At 39.2% G+C, this 23740-nt stretch overlaps 1 protein-coding gene across 3 annotated transcripts in view; it reads left to right on the top strand.

The window, feature by feature from the left end:
- The first annotated feature begins 1517 nt into the window (after positions 1–1517).
- Csp (Cysteine string protein) overlaps positions 1518–23740 on the top strand; it is a 98781-nt gene continuing 76558 nt past the window's right edge. For all 3 annotated transcript variants that reach the window (XM_083132049.1, XM_083132047.1, XM_083132048.1), the window contains exon 1: positions 1518–1677. In XM_083132049.1, coding sequence (XP_082988175.1) covers positions 1658–1677 — 20 coding nt within the window. In that variant the 5' untranslated portion in view covers positions 1518–1657. The remainder of the gene's footprint in view (positions 1678–23740) is intronic.

The following is a 23740-nucleotide window of genomic DNA, read 5'->3' as shown; positions in this document are numbered from 1 at the left end:
AAAAAGGAGCTTGCTTCCCATCTCTGGAACAAATCCTGATGATGTCCATGATTTTCTAATAAAATCAGAAATTTCTTTCATAGAGGCACAATTTATTGTACTTAGTTTTAGCCCTAAATTTATTCGCACACCTCTACTATGAAGCCTCATTCTATGAAAAAATGATGTACCAATTTTTTAAGCCTTCCCCCCGATCCCTTTGTTTTGCGAAGGAAGTCGATTTGCGGAAACTGAAAATGTGTCATATGACTTCGGTGAACCCCCAGGATAATAATGCACGAGCCGCGCCTGGTCTGTATCTACAAAAACTTGTGGTGATGCCATTCTCCTTTAGATAATTTTGAAATGAACTAACTAAATTATTATGTTAGTAAACATCAGCTTTTGTATTTTGTTGGCTCATTGGAAGAATTATAGACAAATACAGGACATCCTGTAAAAACTGGAAATTTGGCAACTGTACAAATATGGAACTCTGTGGGGAAAGGGGGTCCAGAATTTCTCCATTTGAATTTCATGTAGTAAGGCTAATTTTAGTGTCAAAATGACCCCACATGGAATTTTCCTGGAGCAGACTTGGTGGGCAGCAAGGATGTTCAGAAGAGGAGCAACAGGAGCCACCTGTGGAAAATGAATGCCAACCTAAAATGATAGATTTTACACATACAATTTCACTTCAGTTACAGTAATTTGTGTTAATTATTGGCTGTCACAGGAACATGATAACTTCAAAGCCGGCCCCTGTGGTGGAGTGGTTAGCACATCACGCTACGATGCCAGGGGTCCCGGGTTCGAATCCTGGTCTGGGCATGGAAGTTTGTGAGTGTCCATTCATCAATTTCATCATATCATTACTCATCCCCATCTTCACAAATTAACCAAAAGTGGCACAAAAAGCTTAGTAAAATAAAGCAAATCAATCAATCAATGATAACTTCAAACTGAGGAGGCGTTTTTGAACAAAACCATTCAAAACTATTATTGGAGGAAAATATGTCTCCCCCTGGATAAATACTTTACCCCTCTCTGGAAAAAATCCTGAGGATGTAATTTGACCCTCCACCCCTCGAGAATTCCAAAGGATGATTATCCCACCCTCTCCAGTAATTGGAAACTAGTGACGCCTTGTGTGGGCGTATAGTCAACTTTCGATCTCGCCACTGAAGTTCCCGCTGCACTGGACCTGACCACATTTGTTTTTGGTCAAAATATTGTTTTTTAAAGACCGGCGGGGTAGGGATATCGGTGATTAGCTGCCTTTCTAGTGTTATTGCCCACCACGCCTCCCCTTTGGCGACGCCAGTGGGGCACTTCTAATAACCTTGAGTGGCTGTCACCAACTGCACTTATTGATAGATCATTGTTAGTTTTAGACGCCAACGCAGGATAGATAGAATTGGCCACTTTTATTCCATATATGGTTCCCGAGTTCAATATTTCATTTTCCCATTTTACGGGAAGAAAGGAAAAGAAATGTTTACCTTGAATGAATTTGATCAACGATTCGATTCATGTGACGTTCCTCGCTCTCTGTAGCCAAGTGCTGCCACCTGCAACCAACTTACGTTATCGTTGCAGATATGTTCTGCTAGCGGAAGCTATATTTCGGAAATTATAATAATTACAAGTTAAATGTGTCCTCGCAACCCATAACACCATGGATAGGCGGAAATTATCGTAAGTATCCTAAGATTTTATTTACCCAATTTTTGTAAGGTCTTGTATTTGAATTGTGGAACAGCTGTACATTGCAGCTATCGGTGCAGATGGAATGAAACAGTGAAACATATAAGTTCTGTGAACTAAACCATTTTTCAGGTCAATGAAAACGTTAAGGAGTGATTAATAAAGTCTCTTTGAATTGATCATGTGATAAATGTTGTTGGGTACATTCTTGAGGGATTTTAAGAAAATAGATTTAATAGATCGATTAGGTCAATTTAAACGTACCAATAGGGGACTACTACACCGGTAATATAGAGCTTAATAATTTATAGTGTAGAACACATTTATATTTTATATTCCTTAAGAAGAAATGTACATGTTCAGCATAGTAATTTATCGTGAGCCCCATGATAAATGAAGATCTCCAGTTAGTTTTTGTTCATTGCATATATAGGCCTTGTAAGTTGATGTGGAAGATCTTGTAATTTGTTTTTGTTTATTGCATCCAGACTTGTTTACAAGTGTATTCATGAAGATATAAGCTTAACTTGGCGGAAATAATCCTGGATGCTGTTTTTATGAGATGAAAAACTTTTCGAGTTTGCTTCCCCCCCCCTCCAATTTTAGCCCCAAGTTTGATTCTGCCACCTCAAAATTAAGCCCCATGTTACGCCCATGCCTAAAGGTTGGGAAACTACGATTTTCTACATGATTTGTGAAATATTTAGAGATCACAGATTTTAAGTTGGCTCAGAAAACTGTCATTACTACTTCGATGTGGTCCCAACACACCTCACTCGTTTATTTCGTCATTTTGAACATTCGTACTTGCCTATTCTGCATTGCGAAAGATTCTTCAAGGCGTTATTTGGTTTTTTTCACGAACATAAATTCAATTTTTTACATTATGAGTAATTATTGTTCTTCCTTTTTTTGCTTGCGAAACACACAATTTGGCGCGACAGCTTGACTAGCGTGGTAGATCATCAGTGGGTATGCAGTGTTTCCAACCTTCGCAACCGAAAAATGCACGCGTAGTCCCACAAACCATTCACGGATAGCCCCAATTCATGAATAGCCCCACAAACCATGCACAGCAAGGTTAGGTTCGGTTAGGTTAGGCAAACATAGTTAAAATTGTCATCACGCATAGCCCCACAAACCATTCACGGATAGCCCCACAAAACATGCAAGGTTAGGTTAGGCAAACATAGTTAAAATTGTAATATTCTTGCAAAACAACGGCGTGGTTGGAAACACTGACAGGGGGTTACGCAACATCTGGTTCACGTAGTGGAAGGAAATGAAAGCAACAGCAATTGTGCATTGGAAAGATATTTCTGTTGAAAAATACATGAATTCCTGGTTAAATAGATTCCACGATGAAAAAGAATAACTCCACGAACTTCTAAATGCTACAGAAACTCATTTCTGTAAGTAGTTTCTTGTAAAAATAAAGAAATCTTGGGACCGTATCGAAATGTTACTAAACTTTCACAGTAACATATTACACATTCTTCATAATCTGTTATTCTCTTTATGTATTATTCAAATGCCTGCCTGCAATGGAAAAGGTGTAGTTTGCAGATTCTGGATTCTGTTTTTCATGTTCATTTGTTGTTGTTGTTTGCAGTGCACAAGTTAAAAATTGTGATTTAGTGGCGTATTTATAATTTTTTTGTGGGAGGGGTTGGGGGGCTAAGGATTTTTTGACTTGGCTGATTCGTGTTTTTGTCATCCAGCAGTACATCAGTGTATCGTGAGTTTGTGAGTTAGTATAGAAAAGAAGGCTATTTACAGCCAACAAGTCATAAATATGGAATGGACTATTGCATGAAAGCACATTTCTTACCTTAAACCATTTCTTTAAAAACTTCAAACATATTCATGTATTTCAATATATTTGGATCACTTCAATGAAGTACTATGGAATGCATACATGCTATTTTTACGTAGATAATTACATATTTTGGGTATATGGCACAAGTTCTGGTTGTTTAATTTTGAACTAGTCATGGTGCATAGACATTTTCTACATGGTTCGATTTCTGTCTGCCTGTTAACATATACTTCAGATGCTCAGGGTCTTAGTGATTACTTACTGCTTGTTTTCTGCCATTCGTTAATGGATGTCTTTGATACTGACTGTTGGTGCTACTATGTCATGTGACATAGGTGTGAGGGGTATTACATCCCTAAATGTTTTTGTCTGGGCAGGTGGTTCAGGTTTTGGATTCTTGCCATTAGCAAAACATCCCTAAATGAGTTCGTTAATAGGTTAGGTGGATCACGTAAGGCTCTTAGCATTAAACTTAACACCCCTAAATGCTTCCAAGGCTGGTAACATGCATTTGAGCGAGACTCACCAAAACCTCTTTGATAGCGATGGGTCTTTCTGGAACTAATCCAGCAAGTGGACGAATCGTTCAGATTCCGGGGAGCTACTGCGTTTCTGCCACTGTGCCTTTATCAACACACCTGTGAAACTTTGACAAACCGCTTCTCCCGTCCTTTTGTTCCCTTACTTTCCTGTTATCTGCCTCAGCATTAAGAAGGCACTGGGGGAGAGGGAAGTTGTATTTTGCCCATTCCGATGCGGCGTGACCTGGTCTTAAACAGGCTTACAGACAATGTGAATTCTGCAAACTCTGCCTTGGCTCAGAGAGAAATTTCCCTCCTGAATAGCAAAGAGTTCCCCGTACAACCTTAAAATTTCTTGTCTTCTACAACCAAAAAATAGAAAATAAATGGTCACTAATTTCAGGATTTGTCCAGAACTTCTAATCTAGGAGGATGTAAAGGTAAATTTTGTACAAATTTATTTCAGTCTTAATTGTTAATTATGTTTTGACTTGAATGTTGTTACACTTTCTATCTGAATCACGAACAGCTGAGTTGAAAGAAAAGACATTTCAACCATTTATACGTCACTAAAGGGGAAAAAGCAAGCATTAATGCATGATGTCTAATTCCATAGTTTCTTGCAAAATTTAGAGGTTTCTTTCTTTTCCCTCTCTTGGCTCCAAAATTTCCCATTCCTGGGAAAGTTTCATGTTGGGTTCATCACTGCTTTACAAACCCCTCTCCCTCATTCACCCACTATTGAGGTCAGTGGAAGAAACCAACCAAGATTTCAAAGAGAAGAGAGGGTGTTACTTCACTTTTTAGCTCGCTCCAAGCTCCCCAATAGGGTGACTGCACATTTGATGGACTAGTCAGTGACCCTTGGAACGAATATTTGGAATCGGAATGAGAATTTTAAATTGGAACGAATCAAAACAGATTTCATTCCAACCAAACAGCCTGGAGAGGTGAGACTATGGGTGGGTTGAAATGCACCTGAACTTCGTAAAATAAAATCTTTGCTTAAAACATGTATTTGAATCATCAGAACTTTGAATTTTAAAAATGAAAGAGACGTAACGATATACTCCCTCTGTCCCATAATTATAGTCCGATATGCCAAAATGGTAGTACAGAAATGACAGACGAAGAGGCAGATGGAAAGCACAATTTGTACTGATCCTTGAGTAATAACGTTGTATGACACATTCCCATGTTTCATGTTCTTCTTCTGTATACACCAATGTCACAGTTTGAATATAGGGCAATTATTATGACACGACAACCAAAGGTGTACCGGACAATAATTATGGGACAGAGGGAGTATTTGAAATGAATAAAAATACATTTAATTTGAGTGAAGAGCGCAGTAATCATTCAGCATCTATTACAATTTAATTTATTAATTATTTTCAATTGTTACATTTTTCTTTCTTCTCCCCCCTTCCCTTCCATTACCCAAACTTTATGAATGCAAAAGGAAAATATCAGTTACGAAGCATTCTTGTTGTCGATATAAAAAAAGTATATTTTCATGAATACGGTATTGATATGTTTACGTCGACGAATCAATTACACAGTATTGGACACTTTGAGAGATTTTTTAACCACATGCTATATTTTTCTTAGCTTTATTGCCATCGCCTTTAGAGGGACTACTATCTGTTGTAGCTAGTATCAATAATAAATGCGAATAAAAGGCATGATAATTTTCCCGTTTCAAAGTACAGTATAATTTCATGTTAGTGAGTTGAGCAGTGCAGGAGGGAGGTGTAAAACAATATTGAAGGAACCCACCTTTTAACAATAATTAACACACCAGCAGAAAACTCTGTCCTGCATCCACTTCCCCCTCCTTCTCTCCTGGCAAGGAGGAACAAAATCATGCTGGAACTAGGAGGAGACTGTGGGAGTCAGGTCGGACTGACTTCCAGTGGAACAAAAGAATGAGTTGGAAGAATAGATTCTTTTAGGTGAGCTGAACGAAAGGAATTGAATCCATAAAAGGAATGACCTTTCCCATCACTACTCTTTGAAACTCATATGATTTGATTTGATTTTGATTTGATTTAGTTTATTTTACTTCGCGTTTTGTGCCTCTTGGCTAATTTGCGAAGATGGGGATGAGTGATGAAATGATTAGGGATGACCAGATCCGGATCCGGTTGGTTCCGGATCCTAAAATTTTTCAGATCCGGATACGGATCCGGTACTTTTGGATCCTGATCCGTTTTGCCATCCCACATGTGCTTCTTTCGAAAGTAAGGATGTGCTTATAACATATTGTTACCTGCTAATATATATATAGTGTGTGTGCGCGCGTGCGCGAATTGTAATTAATTAATACACTTACAAGGGAAGTCTAATTTCCCCCTCCGATTTCCATGAAACTTGGCAGGTGTATAGAAGCCCCCCCCTCAAATGTCAAGATGAGGAGAAATTGAAGTGGGGATCTGGCCCCGAAACCACGTAAATATGGCATAGGAAGAAACAGGGGGCATAGAGCCTCTCTATACACCTGTCAAATTTCATGGGAATCGGAGGGGGATACAGGGGTCAGATGATCCCCAAGTCAATTTGTCCTCATCTTGACATTTGAGGCGGGTTTTGACCCCTAAAACAGTTTTTTAGCCGAAACAGAAAAAAACACGTATTTCTTCCTTTGGGCCCCTCTATACACCTGCGAAGTTTCATGAAAATCGGAGGGGGACACAGGGGTCAAATCCTTACTTCAATTTATCCTCATCTTGACATTTGAGGGGATTTTGCCCCCTAAAACAGTTTTTAGCTGAAACAAAGAAAAACACGTATTTATTCCTTTGGGCACCACTATACACCTGCTAAGTTTCATGGAAATCGGAGGGGGACACATAGGTCAAATGCCCACTTAAATTTGTCCTCATCTTGACATTTGAAGTTTTTTTTTTGCCCCCTAAAACAGTTTTTTAGCTGAAACAAAAAAAAAACACATATTTCTTCCTTTGGGCCCGTTTATACACACACCTGCCAAGTATCATGGAAATCGGAGGGGGACACAGGGGTCAGATCCCCACTTCAATTTGTCCTCATCTTGACATTTGGGGGGGTTTTGCCCCCTAAAACAGTTTTTTAGCTGAAACAAAAGAACACGTATTTCTTCCATTGGGCCCCACTATACACCTGCCAAGTTTCATGGAAATTGGAGGGGGACACTTAGATAACCTCTCTTGTTAATCTTACACTTTGTAATTATATAACACTGCATATATTATAATGTTTTATTTTAATTTGTAAAACTGTAACTGTAGAACAATTGTATAATTTTTGAATAACATTTCTATCTTGTTATATCTGTTAAAGGTTTCATTCTGGAATGGATGTCTCACATTTATGTGTGTTTTCATTTCCAATACATTCGAATGAATACATATTCGTTTCAATGGCATTTACAAAATCACCTCTGACATTTTATGTTAAACAAGTAAGGTTATTTTTGTGCACGAGTGCGTTAGTCGATGCGTAGCAAAGTATTTTAGGAACAACACTTGAAAAAATTCTTGTAGGACTAACTAATGAAAAAATTCTTTGTAATCGAAGATCATAATACCTTTTAAGGTGTGGTAATATTATAATGGGATTGAGATACGAAACTCTCGGATCCAGATCCGAAATTTTCAGATCTGGAACTCTCGGATCCGGATCCAGATCCGAAACTTTCAGATCCGGAACTTTCGGATCCAGATCCTAACAGATCCGGATTTTTCGGATCTGGATCCGTTTGGCCATACCTAGAAATGATGAAATTGATGAATGGACATTCACAAACAACCAAGCCCGACCGGGATTCGAACCCGGGACCCTTGGCGTTGCAGCGCGATGTGCTAACCACTCGGCCACAGGGTCGGGCGAAACTCATATGAGAATCTCCAAAAAATCCATATCTGCTACGACCATAAACCAAGAATGGATCCTCGCTACAAAATGCAGATGGATCATTCCATGTGAAATCACCCAATTGAAAGACAAAAAGTTGCATCATAGTCACGGATTTGCTTCCAATATTGTTTACTGATAGATACTTGGTCCAATACGACAAAGATGTAATATTAGACTTGTCCAACAGATATGTTGAAAAGTTATACATTTTTGAAAATTTGAAGATTTTCAGAAAGTGGTTGGAGAAAGAATGCACCATGTGACACTAAACATGTCATATCTCTGAAACCAGTAGCAGAGCTCAAATATTTTCTGCCAAAACTTTGGATGTAGCTATATGTTTTATCTAAAAAATTATAGCTCTGATATTATATTACTTCCCTACTAAAAAAAATCCTGCACTTTGATTTTTGTTCAAAATTGAATATCAATTTTAGCCTTAAATTTCAGTCATTTTCATTAGAGATAGTGATAAAAGCAGCATAACATAAAATAATGCTTGAAATCTACTGAAAACTATGTTGTTTACCACAGCTTTCTATAATTTTTCTTAGCTGAGTTATCATAATTATCACAACTGTCTGCAATGGCCAAAAATACCCGAAGTCATGAAACAAAAACTGGCCACCATTTTTAAACAAAGTCAAGTTTTAGAAAAATAATGCGTGCTTTGAACTACCCCTCCATAGGAGTCAGAACATCAAAAGTATTGAAAATTTTTAAAACTGTCAAGCAACCAGTGCTGGATCATTCGTTATGGACTGACCCATGTGCATTCTGGACAACCACTCTGGTCTTAGTACAATTTCTGTCAACTAAAAGTGGATAAACATCATAGTAATACTTCTCCCACTTATTTAATATTTCTAACAATATTATGTGTACTAATATTAGTGTAAATTTGTGAGTGTTAGTACAATTTCTGTGAACTAAAAGTGGATAAACAACATAGTAATACTTCTCCCACTTATTCAACATTTCTAACAATATTATGTGTACTAATATTAGTGGTAATTTGTGAGTGTTTTAGGGCCATTTGTAAAATAATATATATGGATGCCAGTGGAAACATTGGTTCATACACCCAATACTGAAACCTGTGATATTTTTATTATGAAAAATATTACCTTTCTGTTTTTTAATATTATGTTTGAATGTATTGATTATGTTGTGTAACAATTTTCATTGTGGAAAAACCTGGGATTCCCTACCAAACAGTTACCTGAAGTTGAGTGTCTTTTTCATCACAACAAATTACTTTCTTTAAAGATTTTTCTACTTTCTGAGTAGGTAAGAGTGGTAATATAGCAGTGGCGGTCCCTCCATGGAACAGAGGGAACAGGCTGTTCCCTCCTACTTATCGCCCATTGAAGCTATTTAAATTATCTATATTAACATAATAAGAACACTTCTTTCTCCCGTAATCAACATTTCCAAAAGTAGCACTGAAGAAAAACTTTCACCGTGACTGGGCATTTGTTTACTTCACCTACCCCCATCGTTCCACCCTCTAACGCCTAATACTGAGTATTTCTGACCACGCGCGAAGGTAAACAATCCTCATGGTCCCACCTCCCACCATGGTCAGAAGCTGAACACTCTAGCTGTTCCCTGCAAGAGACATAGCGAATTCCTTTTCCTTCGAATTTTTTATATGCGCTAAAGTTCAATTGCGTCGTAGTGATAGTTTTGAGTGTAGTAAGTCCATAGTTTCCTAATCTCATTGCAAAATTGCGTCTGTCATTCATAACGAACTGGAAAAATCTTCTACAGTCTAAATGGTGCGAAATAGCTTCCGAGGAAACAGCGTCCACCTGTTCCACCAGTCCCAAGCCAAGACACACGCAGCGGCAGGACAAGAAAGTGAATGTTGCGAGCGTAGAGTTGCAAATGTTGTATGATCGACCGGCTGAAGACGGAAGCTTTTAGTTCATTGACCTTTACAGAAAAGACAGCAAACCAACACCTATCCTAACTGGATTAAAAACTAAAACAAAATCGTACACAAGGCATTTTCAATCAAGTTACTACAACTCTGTAAAATGATTAACTGGATACTCTTCCAGCGGCAAATTATTGTTGTCCTTGTTTGTTCCCGAGAAGGGAGTTTGGAGCAGTTCGGGTTTTGTCAGAATTTCTACAAATCTAGCGGACGTCATGAAAAAACTCGGCCATCTGAATGCCATTATTGCATTAATACTCAACTCTACAAAAAAGTGTCAACTTAACCTACAAATAGAGAGATGAAACAGGTTTCGACAAAACATTTTTTTCCTCTGATCACTCATAAATTGCTTTCATTATTTTTCTTTGTTGTGCATCAACAATTTTGTTTTTAATGTTTTCTTTACATTATATCATATTTGCTTTAACAATGTTTTTGTCAAGAGACCTGCACAAGACCCGCAAAAAAACCTGTCTGCAAGGAGGTGTGCCTACAATAATATGCAACACGCACATCAAGCCCAGGTGTTCGACATCCTGTAAGTGAGCTTCACGTCACAGTTGTGCAGAGGCATCGATGGCTGCCAGGTTTTTCGATGTAGTTCTTGCAGGTAGACGCGAGCACTATTGTCAGTGTTGCCAATGGCAGTTATGTTTCACTACGCATGGAAATATTTGAATTTCTGCTAGGCGCAGGTGCCTTGAGGTTGTATAACCATTGGCGTAGCAAGGGGTGGGCGAAGTGGGCTACCACTCCTGGGCCTCGTGCATATAGGGGCCTCGCGTCCTATGAGGCTGATACGAAAACGTAATAAATGGAAGTGAGAAAGATAGAAAAGGCTAATTTTTATGGGCAATAAAATTAAAACCTTTTTTTTATATGGCTTTATATTCTAGTTTGACATTATAATTTGAATGAATACATGAAATCAGAGGCGAGTGGGAGCTCTAAGCCTAAGGTGCCCCGAAAAAGTCAAAATTATTCTCATTTTTCATGTGGAACATTAACGCAAAAATTGCTTGGACATTTTTATCCATTTATTATTTTCTTGAATAAAAAGCGCTTTGTCTTGGCTTTTCTTCTGTCTCGTGACCTTGCATTGCCTACACGATTTTAATATGTTAATGATAAAGCACCTCAAACTGCCACGGAGCAAAGTATGGGGCATTTAAATGCTTCCAGCATTTTAAACTGAAGAAGGATGCAGCTATTGCCCTTTGTAACAGTTACGAAGATGATTTAGTATCTTCCGAATTTCCTGATCAAGTTCTAAGTTTCAAGAATGTGCACAAATCTGAAATCAAGTGCTTTGGCAAAGTTTCTTCTCCTTGATAACTCTACACTAGCTTCCAGTGTTCTCTGTATCCTGTACCACCTTCTGTTTGTTTCCTACTCTTCAAGTAACAACCACGAAAAAAATAACTATCTTTCTCAAAATTGAAACTTAGGAAAAACTTCTGGAAGGTAGTGTCGAATGGTATGATTCAGCCCAAATATAGTGGACTCTGTAATCTCACTCTTGAACGAGAAAGAAATTTCGATTTATGTCTCATTACACATACTTCATAAATATCTGATGAAGGGGGCATGTGTTCTGAAATTCATATCACAAAGTTTATTTTAAGTGCTTGTAGAAACTGTAACTATAAGAGTAATAATAACCATACTTCAGAGGCTTAATGATTACTTATATCGTGTTTTCTAAATGATTTTTACCTTCTGTGTACTCTTGTTGATGTTTGTCTGCCAACAGCCATTCATTTACTGTTGTCTTGGATATGGACTGCATGATGTTCGAAAGTGTATTGCATCCCTAAAAGATTTTATTAGCTTAGGTAGGTCAGGTTTAGGGCTTTTAGTAACAAGTTTGTTTGATTTTAATGTGGCATGCAATGTGCACACTCCTCCCTTTCTCAGACCACTAGAAAAGGCTAAGAACACACAGATGAAAATCAGGCTACCATATGTGCTTCACACTGTTCCACTGTGCATGCCACACATTTATATTTTTTACTTATTTACTTTGCCTGTACTTATCGTCATTAATTCTTAATTTACCCAGTTCTGTATTGCGATGGCATGCAGTATTCTGGGCTAAGTATATGGCATTTTTGGCTACCAATGAGGCTCGTATCAGTGTGCAGCTGAACGGTGCACGCTATGTTGAGAATTTGACCATTTTATATTGAAAGTCATTTATTTCCTACAGCTTTCCCCTCATTTTATTTTTCGCTAGGCTATGTGCACTGATAATGGAGTTGCCTGTGGGACCAGACTTTTCAGTCATCCTGAATTTCTAATAACTTGCAATGTGAACATCAAATTCATGTACATTAATTCAAACAATATTGTTTCATTTCTGTTAGACTTTTACTTTTGAATTATAGGAATTTGTCTATCAAAGTTGTGTAATCATGCATTACCTAACTTACTCTAACATAACTCCTTATCCCATTGGCATTCAGTTTTAAAATTTTGTACAGTTAATGAGTACTATCACATATTTTTTAAAAATAAATAAAATACTTTTTTTTTGGGAAGTTGCTACCAATAGTGTCTTTACACCACCTTCAGTTGTTTTTTTTACCTTGACATAGGCATGCAATATTTCATGTTCAAGAACCTTTCAAGACTTTTCCAACGTTCCCTGAATGCCAAAAAATATTGCAATTTAAAGTTATCAAGGTGTTAAAAAAAATGTCTTACCTCAAGTAGTCTCTGCGGTATGGCAAATTTCATTGAAAAAATGTAAGGTTGAGGACCTTGTTGATTTGACATGGGATGACCCAATATTCAAACTACTAATCATGTTAAATTGTAAATAGTGTCATTATCATTAAGCTCTAATGAAACATGGCAGCTGATATTTTGCTGATAAAAAAAACAAAAAAAACTTCTATATATTCCTATATAACTTTGAAATTTTTTCAAACATTCTCAAACCTTGAATTACAATAGGCCATTAATTAGCAATTGTTGTAGTCAAATAGTGGTTGATGTTTTAAGTGATACACTATACATCCCACAGTCAAGGTTTGCTTACATCACATGATATGAACCAAGCTATTATTCAATTGTTTGTCATTGTGCTTTATGGGTGTTAAGTGCTGACGTTTCCAAAATCTACCAAAATGTCAACCTCCTCTCCACATAGCACACCATTTTGCTGTCTAGCAAGGCTGTGGGATATGGACTGACAGCCAGCTTAATCCTCTGTGGGGGCTCTTGTGATTGTCCCCTCTTCATTATTCATCCTCATCTTCGTGACTAGCTAAAAGTGTCAGAAAAGCAAGGAGACTTAAAGCACATCAACCACTCAAATCAGTCATAATGTTCCAGCCATGACTGTGGCAAATATGCTGTGTAAAGATGATAGCATTCTCCCTGAAGGTAGAAGAGAACACTTTGAAAAAACAAACAAAAAACAACAACTTATATTAATCTTCTTCAGATGATGAATTTGAATTGTAGTATTCTTAATTTGTAATCTGTATTTGTTGAATTGAAATTTTGTTTTAACTCCACTTTATGCACAGACAGACTAATCAAGACTGGACCTACAGTTTAAAGTGCAATGTGCTTCCATGGGGTATCGATCCCTGGACCCCTTAATTGCAAGGTGATAACCTTACCACTATGCCATTGGGGAGGCCAGGTATTTGTTGAACCAAGGGCTGAAAAATTTAGGGTGTTACAGAAACCCGGATTATTATTTTTTATTTCATATTGTTCTTATTTTACTTTTGGCTAATCGCAACAACGAGAATGAATGGTGGTAAAATGGGATGAATGATGGGACAAACACAAAGTGGGTAGAGGCACCAGAGCCTTGTTAGCCTGTAGTACATGAAAGAGGGGTTGATTGTGAGTGCTTTTAGTGGTCACCCTGGGACCTATTTAGAATTATATTTTGGAAGGGGTCCAAACCAAGTGTCTCACACATAATAACGGGTGATTTTTTTAAAACTCATGGTTTTCTTTGCTGTGTAAAATTTGTAAATGAAGTATTATTTCCATGCGGTTTGTGGCAAATGAATAAGGAAGGATGGGAGATTTATTGGAGTATGTTTACCGGTTTATATGCATCCCGGGTAATATCGCCCACGCCTCAACAAAAACAGCAAATATTCACCAGTGTACCTTTCGCGTCTATATGGTCTGGGGGTTTGGATGCAGTGCGGAGGTTTAAGTTTCCTCCTGTAGATAGCACCGTTGTCATTGTCACCAATAACCAGGAAACTGAGCTGTTATATTGTTGTGCTGGAAAGTTGTGTGCTTTTGCGTAATTGTCGTGCTGAATAGTTGCGTTATTGTGATCAGGACACACAGTAAGAATGGTGTACTCCTTGCAGGAACGTGTGTTTATCGTGAAAAGTTTTTGGAAAACTGATTCTGTTGTTGCTACGCAAAGGGCATTCAGAAACAAATTTGCCTCACGTTCTGCCCCAGACAAGAACACAATATTGTCTCTAGTGAAGAAATTGGAAGAAACAGGATCGCTTCTGAGTGAGATAAGGAAGCATCAGACCCCGCGGGCAGGTGTTGTGGAAGATGTCAGTGCTCGACTCTTGAGGTCGCCCAAGAAATCTCTCCGTCGTTTGTCACAAGAAACCGGCTATAGCTATTCAACATGTCAAAAGGCAGCGAAAAGTGCGAAACTAAGGGCGTACAAAATTACAGCTGTTCAAGAATTGAAGGATCCAGATAAAGTTAAACGTGTAGATTACTGTAATTGGTTTTTAATGTTTATTGTGCGTAATCCTGATATTCTGAAAATAACGTGGTTTACTGATGAAGCCTGGTTTCATCTCTCTGGGTATGTTAATTCTCAGAATACACGGATATGGGCAGCTGAAAATCCACGTAGTGTAATCGAAATTCCGTTGCACTCACAGAAAGTTGGGGTATGGTGCGCTGTCTCAGCATCACGTATAGTGGGTCCAATCTTCTTCAATCAAACAGTGAACACAGAGCGGTACAGGCCAATATTCATGGAATTTGTTGAAAGTTTGGACGACATTGAACTCACACAGGGTTATTTTCAACAGGATGGTGATACATGCCATACATCGCATGACAGTATGGCACTGATTGAAAGATTCTTTGCGAATGTGGTTATTTCAAAGGGATTGTGGCCTCCGTGGTCTCCAGACTTAACTTCACTTGACTTCTTTCTGTGAGGCTTCCTAAAGGGACGTGTGTACACAAACAACCCTACATCCCTGGAAATGTTGAAGCAGAACATTATCACTGAAATTGAGAACATTACCGCAGAAACACTATGTCAGACAGCCCTTAACATGGAACGGCGTGTTCGACTTTGTTTACAGGAAGGAGGTCGACACTTTCAGCACCTTCTTTAAAGGTGAGATGTTATGTCATATGTCTGTGCCATAATTTTTATGTTTTATTTATGTTTGAGTGAATACAAAAAAATAAAGAACTCATTTTCATTAATTCAGTTTAGCAAAAATCCAATACTTCAATGTTATTGTAGGGTACACTGGTGAATATTTGCTGTTTTTGTTGAGGCGTGGGCGATATTAACCGGGATGCATATAAACCGGTAAACATACTCCAATACTTCATTTACAAATTTTACACAACAAAGAAAACCATGAGTTTTAAAAAAATCACCCTGTACTACTGCTAATAAATAATGTTTATTATAAGATAAGTATGTCTATAATACTAATATTAAAACAGGCCAATTAATAATAACTAGTTTTATTACAAGGGTTGCTCAAAAAGTAATGCCTCACATTTTGGAGAATTGTTTATTCTACATAAATGAAATTCTCACACAGCAAAGATACCGGTTTCAGCTACATACCAGGTGGTCATAATTAAAGTTCCCCTAATCAGAGTCCCCTGGAGCTCATATAAAGCAACTGATTGCTGTGAAACTTAGTATAGATGCTATGAGGACTATGGGGAAGCGAATGCTGATGAAATTCACAAACACGTGTTTAATTGCTTGTTTATATAATTTGTAATATTTGAGATAAACTTAAGCATTTAACCAATCTATGTGCCATCTTTCAGTTATTTTGAAAATTTGAACAGTTAAAAAAATATGGACAGTTTATAAGGCTATTGTATTGAAATAACAATACATTATTATATATTCATCCAAATTATTTTGGGGGATTATGATAAACGATTTTGGGGGTTAATGCATCCATGTTCTTGGGTGGGATGCGCATGACTGTTTAGGGGGAGGGGCAGATCAAGCAGGCTATAGTGTTAGGTAAAGCTAGAAGAAGGTATTTTCAGTAGACACGCTGTTGTAATTAAATATATTATGAGGAATTATGGCATGGTTTGGGGGACGCCATTGGCCTTGGGTGGGATGGGCACTCCTGGTCAACGTGAAATATCCTTTGGAAGATCAATAGTTGCAGGAAGCATTTTCCGGGATGTTCACTGTGCACCAGATTTCAGCGTTACATTGCCACCTGGTGGTAAAAATTTGAACTAATTGATTTTCATCAGCATTTACTTGCCTAGTTCTCATAGCCTCTGTACCAAGTTTCACCGCAATCCGTTCCTTCTACAAATTCTCTGTTCAGTTATATGAACTTACGCCGATCTCAGAACGAGGTCATGTGTGCCATTCCATTATACAAGATTCTCTCTCGTTTCTGTAGCCATCTCTTAACACCCCCAGCAATGCTTAGTCGTCTTCAAACCTTGTTCCCCCTCATTGGGTCAATCATTGGCCCGAAGGGGTACAAAATTTGACTGTGTAAGATCCGGGATGTAGGGTTGATAGGGGAGCACAGACCAACGAAGTTTAGCATTTGCTTCCATTGTTCTCAGGTTTGTGCAGGGGTGGGCATTATCATGGAAGAGCAAGATGTCTCCGGGATCCCTGTTAGGCCGGAATCGCCTCTGGAGTTTGTGAAGGGTACTGATGTAAGCGCCTCAGTTAACTGTCGAACCTCGGGACAGCACCCGCACGGACAATAGAAGCATCCACCCTACATCACTGTTCTTGCAACATCAGATTTCTATCGGTTCATCCCAACGAATGACCCAATGGAACAAAGTTTGAAGACTACCAAAACAATGTTGGGGACTGTCATGAGATGGCTACCGGAATGAGGATTGGTAGGAATGTGCTCCTTCTGCTATGGCGCAAGGTCATATAATTAAACGGAGAATTTGTAGAAACATAGGGTAAAGGGGGACAGATGGCGCACATTTTCAGTTAATGTAAAAAAAGCTGTTTATTTATCGTTTTATTTATTTTCAATGTACTTTACATCATTTTCAGTTCTTGAGGAACAACAAAAATGTGCGATGGCTAAGTTCGGTACCACAATGTAGCGACAATATGCATGCAAAAAAAATACCGTGCGTTCATTTCGATCTGCAGCCGAGAGATCGGGAGAAGCGTGGCGGGCGGCGCTGACGGAGATGCCGACATTTGCGGCCTGTAATGCCCGCTTATTTTTATAGACATATGCAGACATATAAATATTGCAAAACGATCACTAACCTGTGTTATAACACGCAAAAGTTCTTCTGTAATTCATCCAAGTTCTGCTCTTATATACCTAAAAAATACGCTTTAGAAACGATGTTAAGAGCCACAGATAATAAAACATTTTAATCATAGTTTTGACCAGTAACGTCCTGCTTAAGTTTATATCCTTGAAAGAGTTTTGTGCCGATGGGGATCGTTTGGAGGTTTTGAATGTGCAACACTGTATCAAGATTACGCTGTAGAAGAAACCGTTAAAAGTCAATAGTGTTCGTGAGCTTCCTTGCAATCCGAAATCTCCGAGCTCGAGTTTTTTGTTCCTTCGCGACTAGATGAAGACAGAGTTGTAAATATAGTGGCGAGCAATGTAAACCAAGAGCGTGTTAATTTCGTACTGTGCGCAAGAGTGTTATTCTTGGTTACTTGCAGTTACTTGTTTGTGTTATTGTAGTGTGTATGTGTGACGTGTCAGTGAGACGATTGTAATGCCAGCCGCAAGATTCACGTTAGAACAAAGATTTTTTTATGTATGACACGTACCTACGTGAAAACAAACTCGTGTCGAGACGTGTGTAGGTAATTTGTACAGAAATTCCCATGCGTTTCAACTCCACACAGAGATACGGTTAGACATCTTGTCCTTAAATTATGAGAAACTGTATCGTTAAATTTTAAAACACCTAAGCAAAAACGACGGATTCTAACCGAAGCAAAACTCGATGATATTGGTGCAGCGTTAGAACGTTCTCCAAACAAACCTCTACGCCGTGTTTCACAAGAGGTGGGCGTGTCAAAATCATCGGCACATACAGTCACTAAGCTACTAAAATTAAAACCATGCTCTTATAACACAGGTTAGTGCTCGTTTTGCAATATTTATATAAATGTCTGCATATGTCCATAAAAATAAGCGGGAATTTCAGGCCGCAAATGTCGGCATCTCCGTCAGTGCCGCCCGCCACGCTTCTCCCGATCTCTCGGCTGCAGATCGAAATGGACGCACGGTAGTAGCTTTTAGCCATCTGTCCGACCTGGATGGGACAGATGGCGCAGTGCGAATGCGATCTGAATAGAACAGTTTAGCGCCTCACAACTTCTTCTTGGCAGCCCGTGGTTCAATTTTTTTTCACTCTTTCACATGCAGAACACTTACTAGGGTGAATCAAAAAGTAAGTTACACCCGACCCGTGTTCCTGTACTAAGAGAGATAAAATAATCACGCTTGGTGGCAACACTGTCTGGAATGTTTTCTTCACACACTAGAAGCAGCCGTGCTTCATCTGGTTTGGTATGCGAGTAGTCACAGTGTGAGTATGGCGCGTCGTATGGAGGTGGCGTCCAACATTGAGGCGCGCTCCGTCGTCCGATTTTTGTGGGCGCAAAGGCATAATCGGAGTGTATGGTGAGAATGCGATGTCACGGCCCATGATCGCAAAATGGTGCCAGATGTTCGAAGAGGGAAGATAGAACGTGATCGACGAACAGCAACTGTGAATACTATCGACAACGCGGAGCGTGTGAATACAATCATTGTTGCTAACAGCCGCGTGAAAATTAGAGAGATTGCAAGAGAACTGAACATATCCTATGTTAGTGCGTCTGTGCTGATTCGTGATCAGATGGGTTATCGTAAACTGTGCTCTCGCTGGATGCCGCGCTTGTTAACCGACGGGCACAAAAATCAACGTTTTGATCCTGCGCTGTCATTTCTTCGGCGTTATTCCACGGATGGTCCGCAGTTTCTCCTGTCCAACGGTTCGAAAAGGTCATGCTGATGATCTTCTTCGATTGCGAAGGCGTTGTTTACAGTGAGTTTGTGCCCCGAGGAACAACAATCAATGCCGCAATATACTGTGAGACTTTACAGAAGCTGAGAAAAGCCATTAAAGATAGAAGGCCCAGAAGATTGAGTGATGGGGTTGTTGTTCTTCACGACAACGTTACCCCCATACAGCTGGTGTCACACAGGATTTACTGCAGAAATTCAAGTGGGAAGTGTGGTCTCACCCTCCCTATAGCCCCGATTTGGCACCCTGTAACTACCACCTTTTCGGTCCTCTCAAACAAAACCTAGGGGGTCAGCGTTTCGCGTCAGATGAGGAAGTGCAGAAAGCAGTATAAAAATAAAAATAAAATCCCTTCTCTCTCTCTCTTTCTAAAAGTAAAAGAAAAGAAGGGGAAAAAGGGGAATAACAAAAGAACTCCTCTTCTCCTCTTTGGAAGAAGAGAGACATTCGTTCTGTCTCAAAGTGGTTGAAAGAAATTGGACGGAGTTTTTACACACAAAGAATCGATAAACTGGTCTCACGATACGAAAAGTGCTTGGAACACCTTGGTGACTGTGGAAAAAAGTCAAATGTTCATGCGTTTTCGTCCAATATTTTTTTTTCTAATGTGTTTTTTTACAGGGGGGTGTAACTTACTTTTTGATTCACCCACGTATAAGAATAAACTGAACAAATTTCATGGAACAGCTTGTGCATTTGATGCATTGTATCGAGTCTGCTGTGGACGTTAACTGTTGGTACTGTTGTAGGCACTCATTCATTTTCATTATCGACAACAGATTCGTTGCGGTCACAGAACATGAGCAAAGATGAGTTCAATACCGGGTGGAGGCACAAGTGGTTCGGATCCCACTTTAAACTGTAGGTCCAGTCCCAATTAGCCTTTCTGTGCATAACTTTGACCTAAAACCAAAACTCTAACTCAGTAAGTGAAGGTGAACATGAGTCTGCAGCCTTAAATCCGGCAATTCCATAAGTTATTGGAAAAAAGTCGCCTTCGTAGGTAGACCCTGGTATGTGAAATTCTCGATTCGCTTCCCGCGCTTCCATCTTCTCGCTAATCACACGGTGTGCGCCATTCTGAAGGTCTTCCTCCGTCCAGGATACTCGTTCCATTGTTCTCTGGCGCGTTCTGGGCATATTTCTGTAAAAAAAAAAGTGGAAAGAGTAAAGGCCGATGTAATGAAACGATAGTAGGCTATCAGACTCCGTAGCAGATTACTGATCTTGTAAACTTTCATGTAAATGTAAAAATGCACCGCCATCTGTCCCACTCAACATTGCGTCATCTTACCTCACAACGTCGAGATGAATGTGTTTACAAAAACTCACCAGATGGCAACACTGACCTGAATACACAAAATAACTATGGAAGTGCAACAGACAAGCTTCCCGAAAATGTGTTTGAGATTTTCTTAGTTCGTTCCTATGCGAGTTCTATGATGCTTACACAATAGTGGTAATAAATTTATTTCGCTTACCAGCTATGTCCTGACGACGTAAAAGCCTTGTAATATCTCTGATATCGGATTTATCGGGAACGCAACGCTCACTCATTCGTCCTGTTGTCTCTTCTTCAAAACTGTGGAAAAGTGGCGCCAACGGCCTGCTCCTTATCCGCTAGTCACGTGATGCGCCATCTGTCCGCCCTTTACCCTATGTAGCTGAAACGTGTACCTTTGTTGACTGTGAATTTTATTTATATAGAAGGAACAGTTCTCAATGTAAAAAAAAAAAAAATGGGGCATTACTTTTTGAATAACCCTTGGATGTGGGTGGGTAAAAATATTTGAATTATCTTTGTTTAAAGTCTACTTTATGCACAGTTAGGCTAATCGGAACGGGGCCTACAATTTTAAAGTGGGATCCGAACCACTATGTTCCGGGTGTCGAACCCGATAGCCCTTGATTACAAGGCGGTTAAAAAGATGAAACGAATAGACACACAACACCCTGCATGTATTCATTATCTACCTTATGCTTGGTTAAGATCATTACAAGCGGACAGGGGAAGTTTTTTCGTGTCTCCCCAAATCAGACGAATGCTTCAGTGTGCCGAGTCAAGTCAGTGTCTTGGCGGGTTGTGTTTGTATTGTCAGTCCTTTTTGGACTCTGACTCATTTTTGTCATTGTACTGATGACATGGCAGGATTTTCTTTACTTTAGTCCTCTCCGCAGCTGTCGCGGTTTGGATTTCCTTGTTTTTCCTCTCATGGCAGCATAAGATGTAGCAGTTCTAGATAGTTTTAGATGCTATTTTATAAGTCGTCCATCTTTGGCAGCTTACATACCGTCAAAAGGGGTAACTTCGTGCAGATTTTGGCATATTCTAATGTGCCCTGCAAAATCCTTAGCGAGTGACAACACGAAAATTATACGCGAGGAACACTTTGTCCTTTATAAATGTATTGAAGGAATACCAAAATTCCAAAATATTAGGGGGGCAAATACGTTAGCATTATCGTGACGAAGTTACCCCAGCAAATGGGGTAACTTCGTCATCTCTGCTTACGTTCCTAGCAGGTGAAAATTACCCCCATGATGAGGTAAGATCGTCACGGTTCCGCGACCGTTTTCCCCTTTCCGATCAGTCGTAAAGCCGCCTGCACCTGATCGGAGGTATAGTTATGATATTTCCGACCGCCATCTTCTTATATGTCCTTGGCATCGTGCACGTGAAAATGCTGCAAACAGCTCCAAAGCACAATGCACTTGCACGCAACACACTTCCTCCCTTGATGTCCGCTCCACAACTGCACGCAAGGTAGATAGAGATTGAACTGCACGTGTGTGGCTTCACACTCCCTTTGTTCCACCAGCATGTGACTCCTACCGACCTCATGCAGTGTTGTCACACGAAGGGAAATTTCCCTTTTGCAGGGAAATTTGGACCGAAGAAATTTTATCCAAAAGGGAAAGGGGAATTTCGATGAAAGATACCACAATTTCAGGGAAATTTTATGACATCTGACTCTACATTATAAGTTCCAGTTTCATATCCACATTTTTATTCTTTCCTATTCCTTCTTATTTCTGCTCCCTTGAATACAAACCTGTATCTACTTCTATTTCTTTTAAGTTTATTTATTGTACGTCGCTTTTCTGTATCTTCGGATAATTGTAACGATGAGAATTAACGATTTATTGGATTCCTGACCAGGATTCAAACTTGGTGCATTTGACCAGGAAGCGATGAAACTGACATGTATGTGAACAGTTTGTTTCATTTTTTATTCATACGAGCATGGACCAACGGAAATATTACTACTACTACTGATGCTGCTGCTGCTACTACTAGGGCACAGCTAATAATTATAATAATTATTATTATATTTGTATAGGTGAAGGGAAAAATTGGTCCAAAAAGGGAAATTTTGCTCCTTGGAAAGGGAAATGGTGCCCTCAGATTGTGGCAACACTGCTCTCATGACGAAGTTACCTCCTTTGACGGTAATTATGCGTCGCCGTGGATTTTACAATCCAGTGTCACTAATGATCGGATTCGGATGGTGTGGCTGAAGGGCTTTAGTTTCATCTGACGCATGAAATAGGAAGAAGTGTTTCCTTTTTATAGCATCTCTAATTTCAACGTTTAAAATATATGTGGGGTGTAAGGGGTGATTTTCCACGTAGTACACCCAATTGTCAACCTCACTTCCACGTTAGTACACCCTGGACTGCGTTTTGCAGACGAACGAGGCTCTGGCGACTGGCACTCTGGCCAGTATAATTTTGTGTGTGTTGTCCTGTTTTTTGTCCTTGTGTGTGTTGAGTGCCCCTTTACAGCCTCAGCTTTTAACGAGTCAGAACATTTTAAGCTTTTATGATTTTACTTATGCAACGTTAGAGTTGTTCTTTGTAAAGATAAGGGGCTGGACCCCGTATAATGTGACGGGTGCAAAATGGCCTAAGTGCTGACGCACCCAAAATTTTAAAATCAAATCAAATCAAATCAAATCAAGTATATCTGCCGCAGTAATAATCCTCGGTGTCTTGTTTTGTACGACAATTTCTGTTTCACGAACCATCATGGCAATATTCTAGAATGTGAGGAACTGTTTGCGTTTTGATTACTCAAATAAATTTGGGTGCGTACGTCCAAGCTCTTACGCACCCAAATTCATTTTAATTATCAATATGTAGATTTTTAGAATATTGCCACAATGGTTCGTGAATCAGGAATTCTTGTAAATGATGGATATGTACATTGAGATAAGCTCTGCACCCAGGATGTCACCTGTCCATGAAGTATGCAAGGAAGGACGAATTATCACCTGCCATGGCGCAACATATACGAGGAAAATGACTCATATTACAGTTGCGCGATTCTTTTTACCACCTACGTCAGCCAGCGACAGGAAATAGTTTTTGCCGTAACGAGAAAATTAGCGTTACACTTGCTTTTTGTGGAATCCCTTCACGTTGTATGGGCTCGGTAAAAGCAGGAAATTTTCCAACAAGATGTGTTTGTTGATTTTTTTTAACGTATTCACGGCATAGGCGTACCCGGACGTTATTTCAGAGCGGGCGCAAGGAATATGTATTTCGAAATTATGACAATGCTATATTTTGAATTCTTTGAAAAGGGAATGACAT

Source organism: Lepisma saccharinum, chromosome 12 (assembly GCF_977018435.1).
Source record: "Lepisma saccharinum chromosome 12, izLepSacc3.1, whole genome shotgun sequence".
NCBI classification, from domain to species: Eukaryota; Metazoa; Arthropoda; class Insecta; order Zygentoma; family Lepismatidae; genus Lepisma; species Lepisma saccharinum.
The sequence above is the reverse complement of the archived record's forward strand: the minus strand, read 5'-3'. Positions and strand labels throughout refer to the sequence as shown.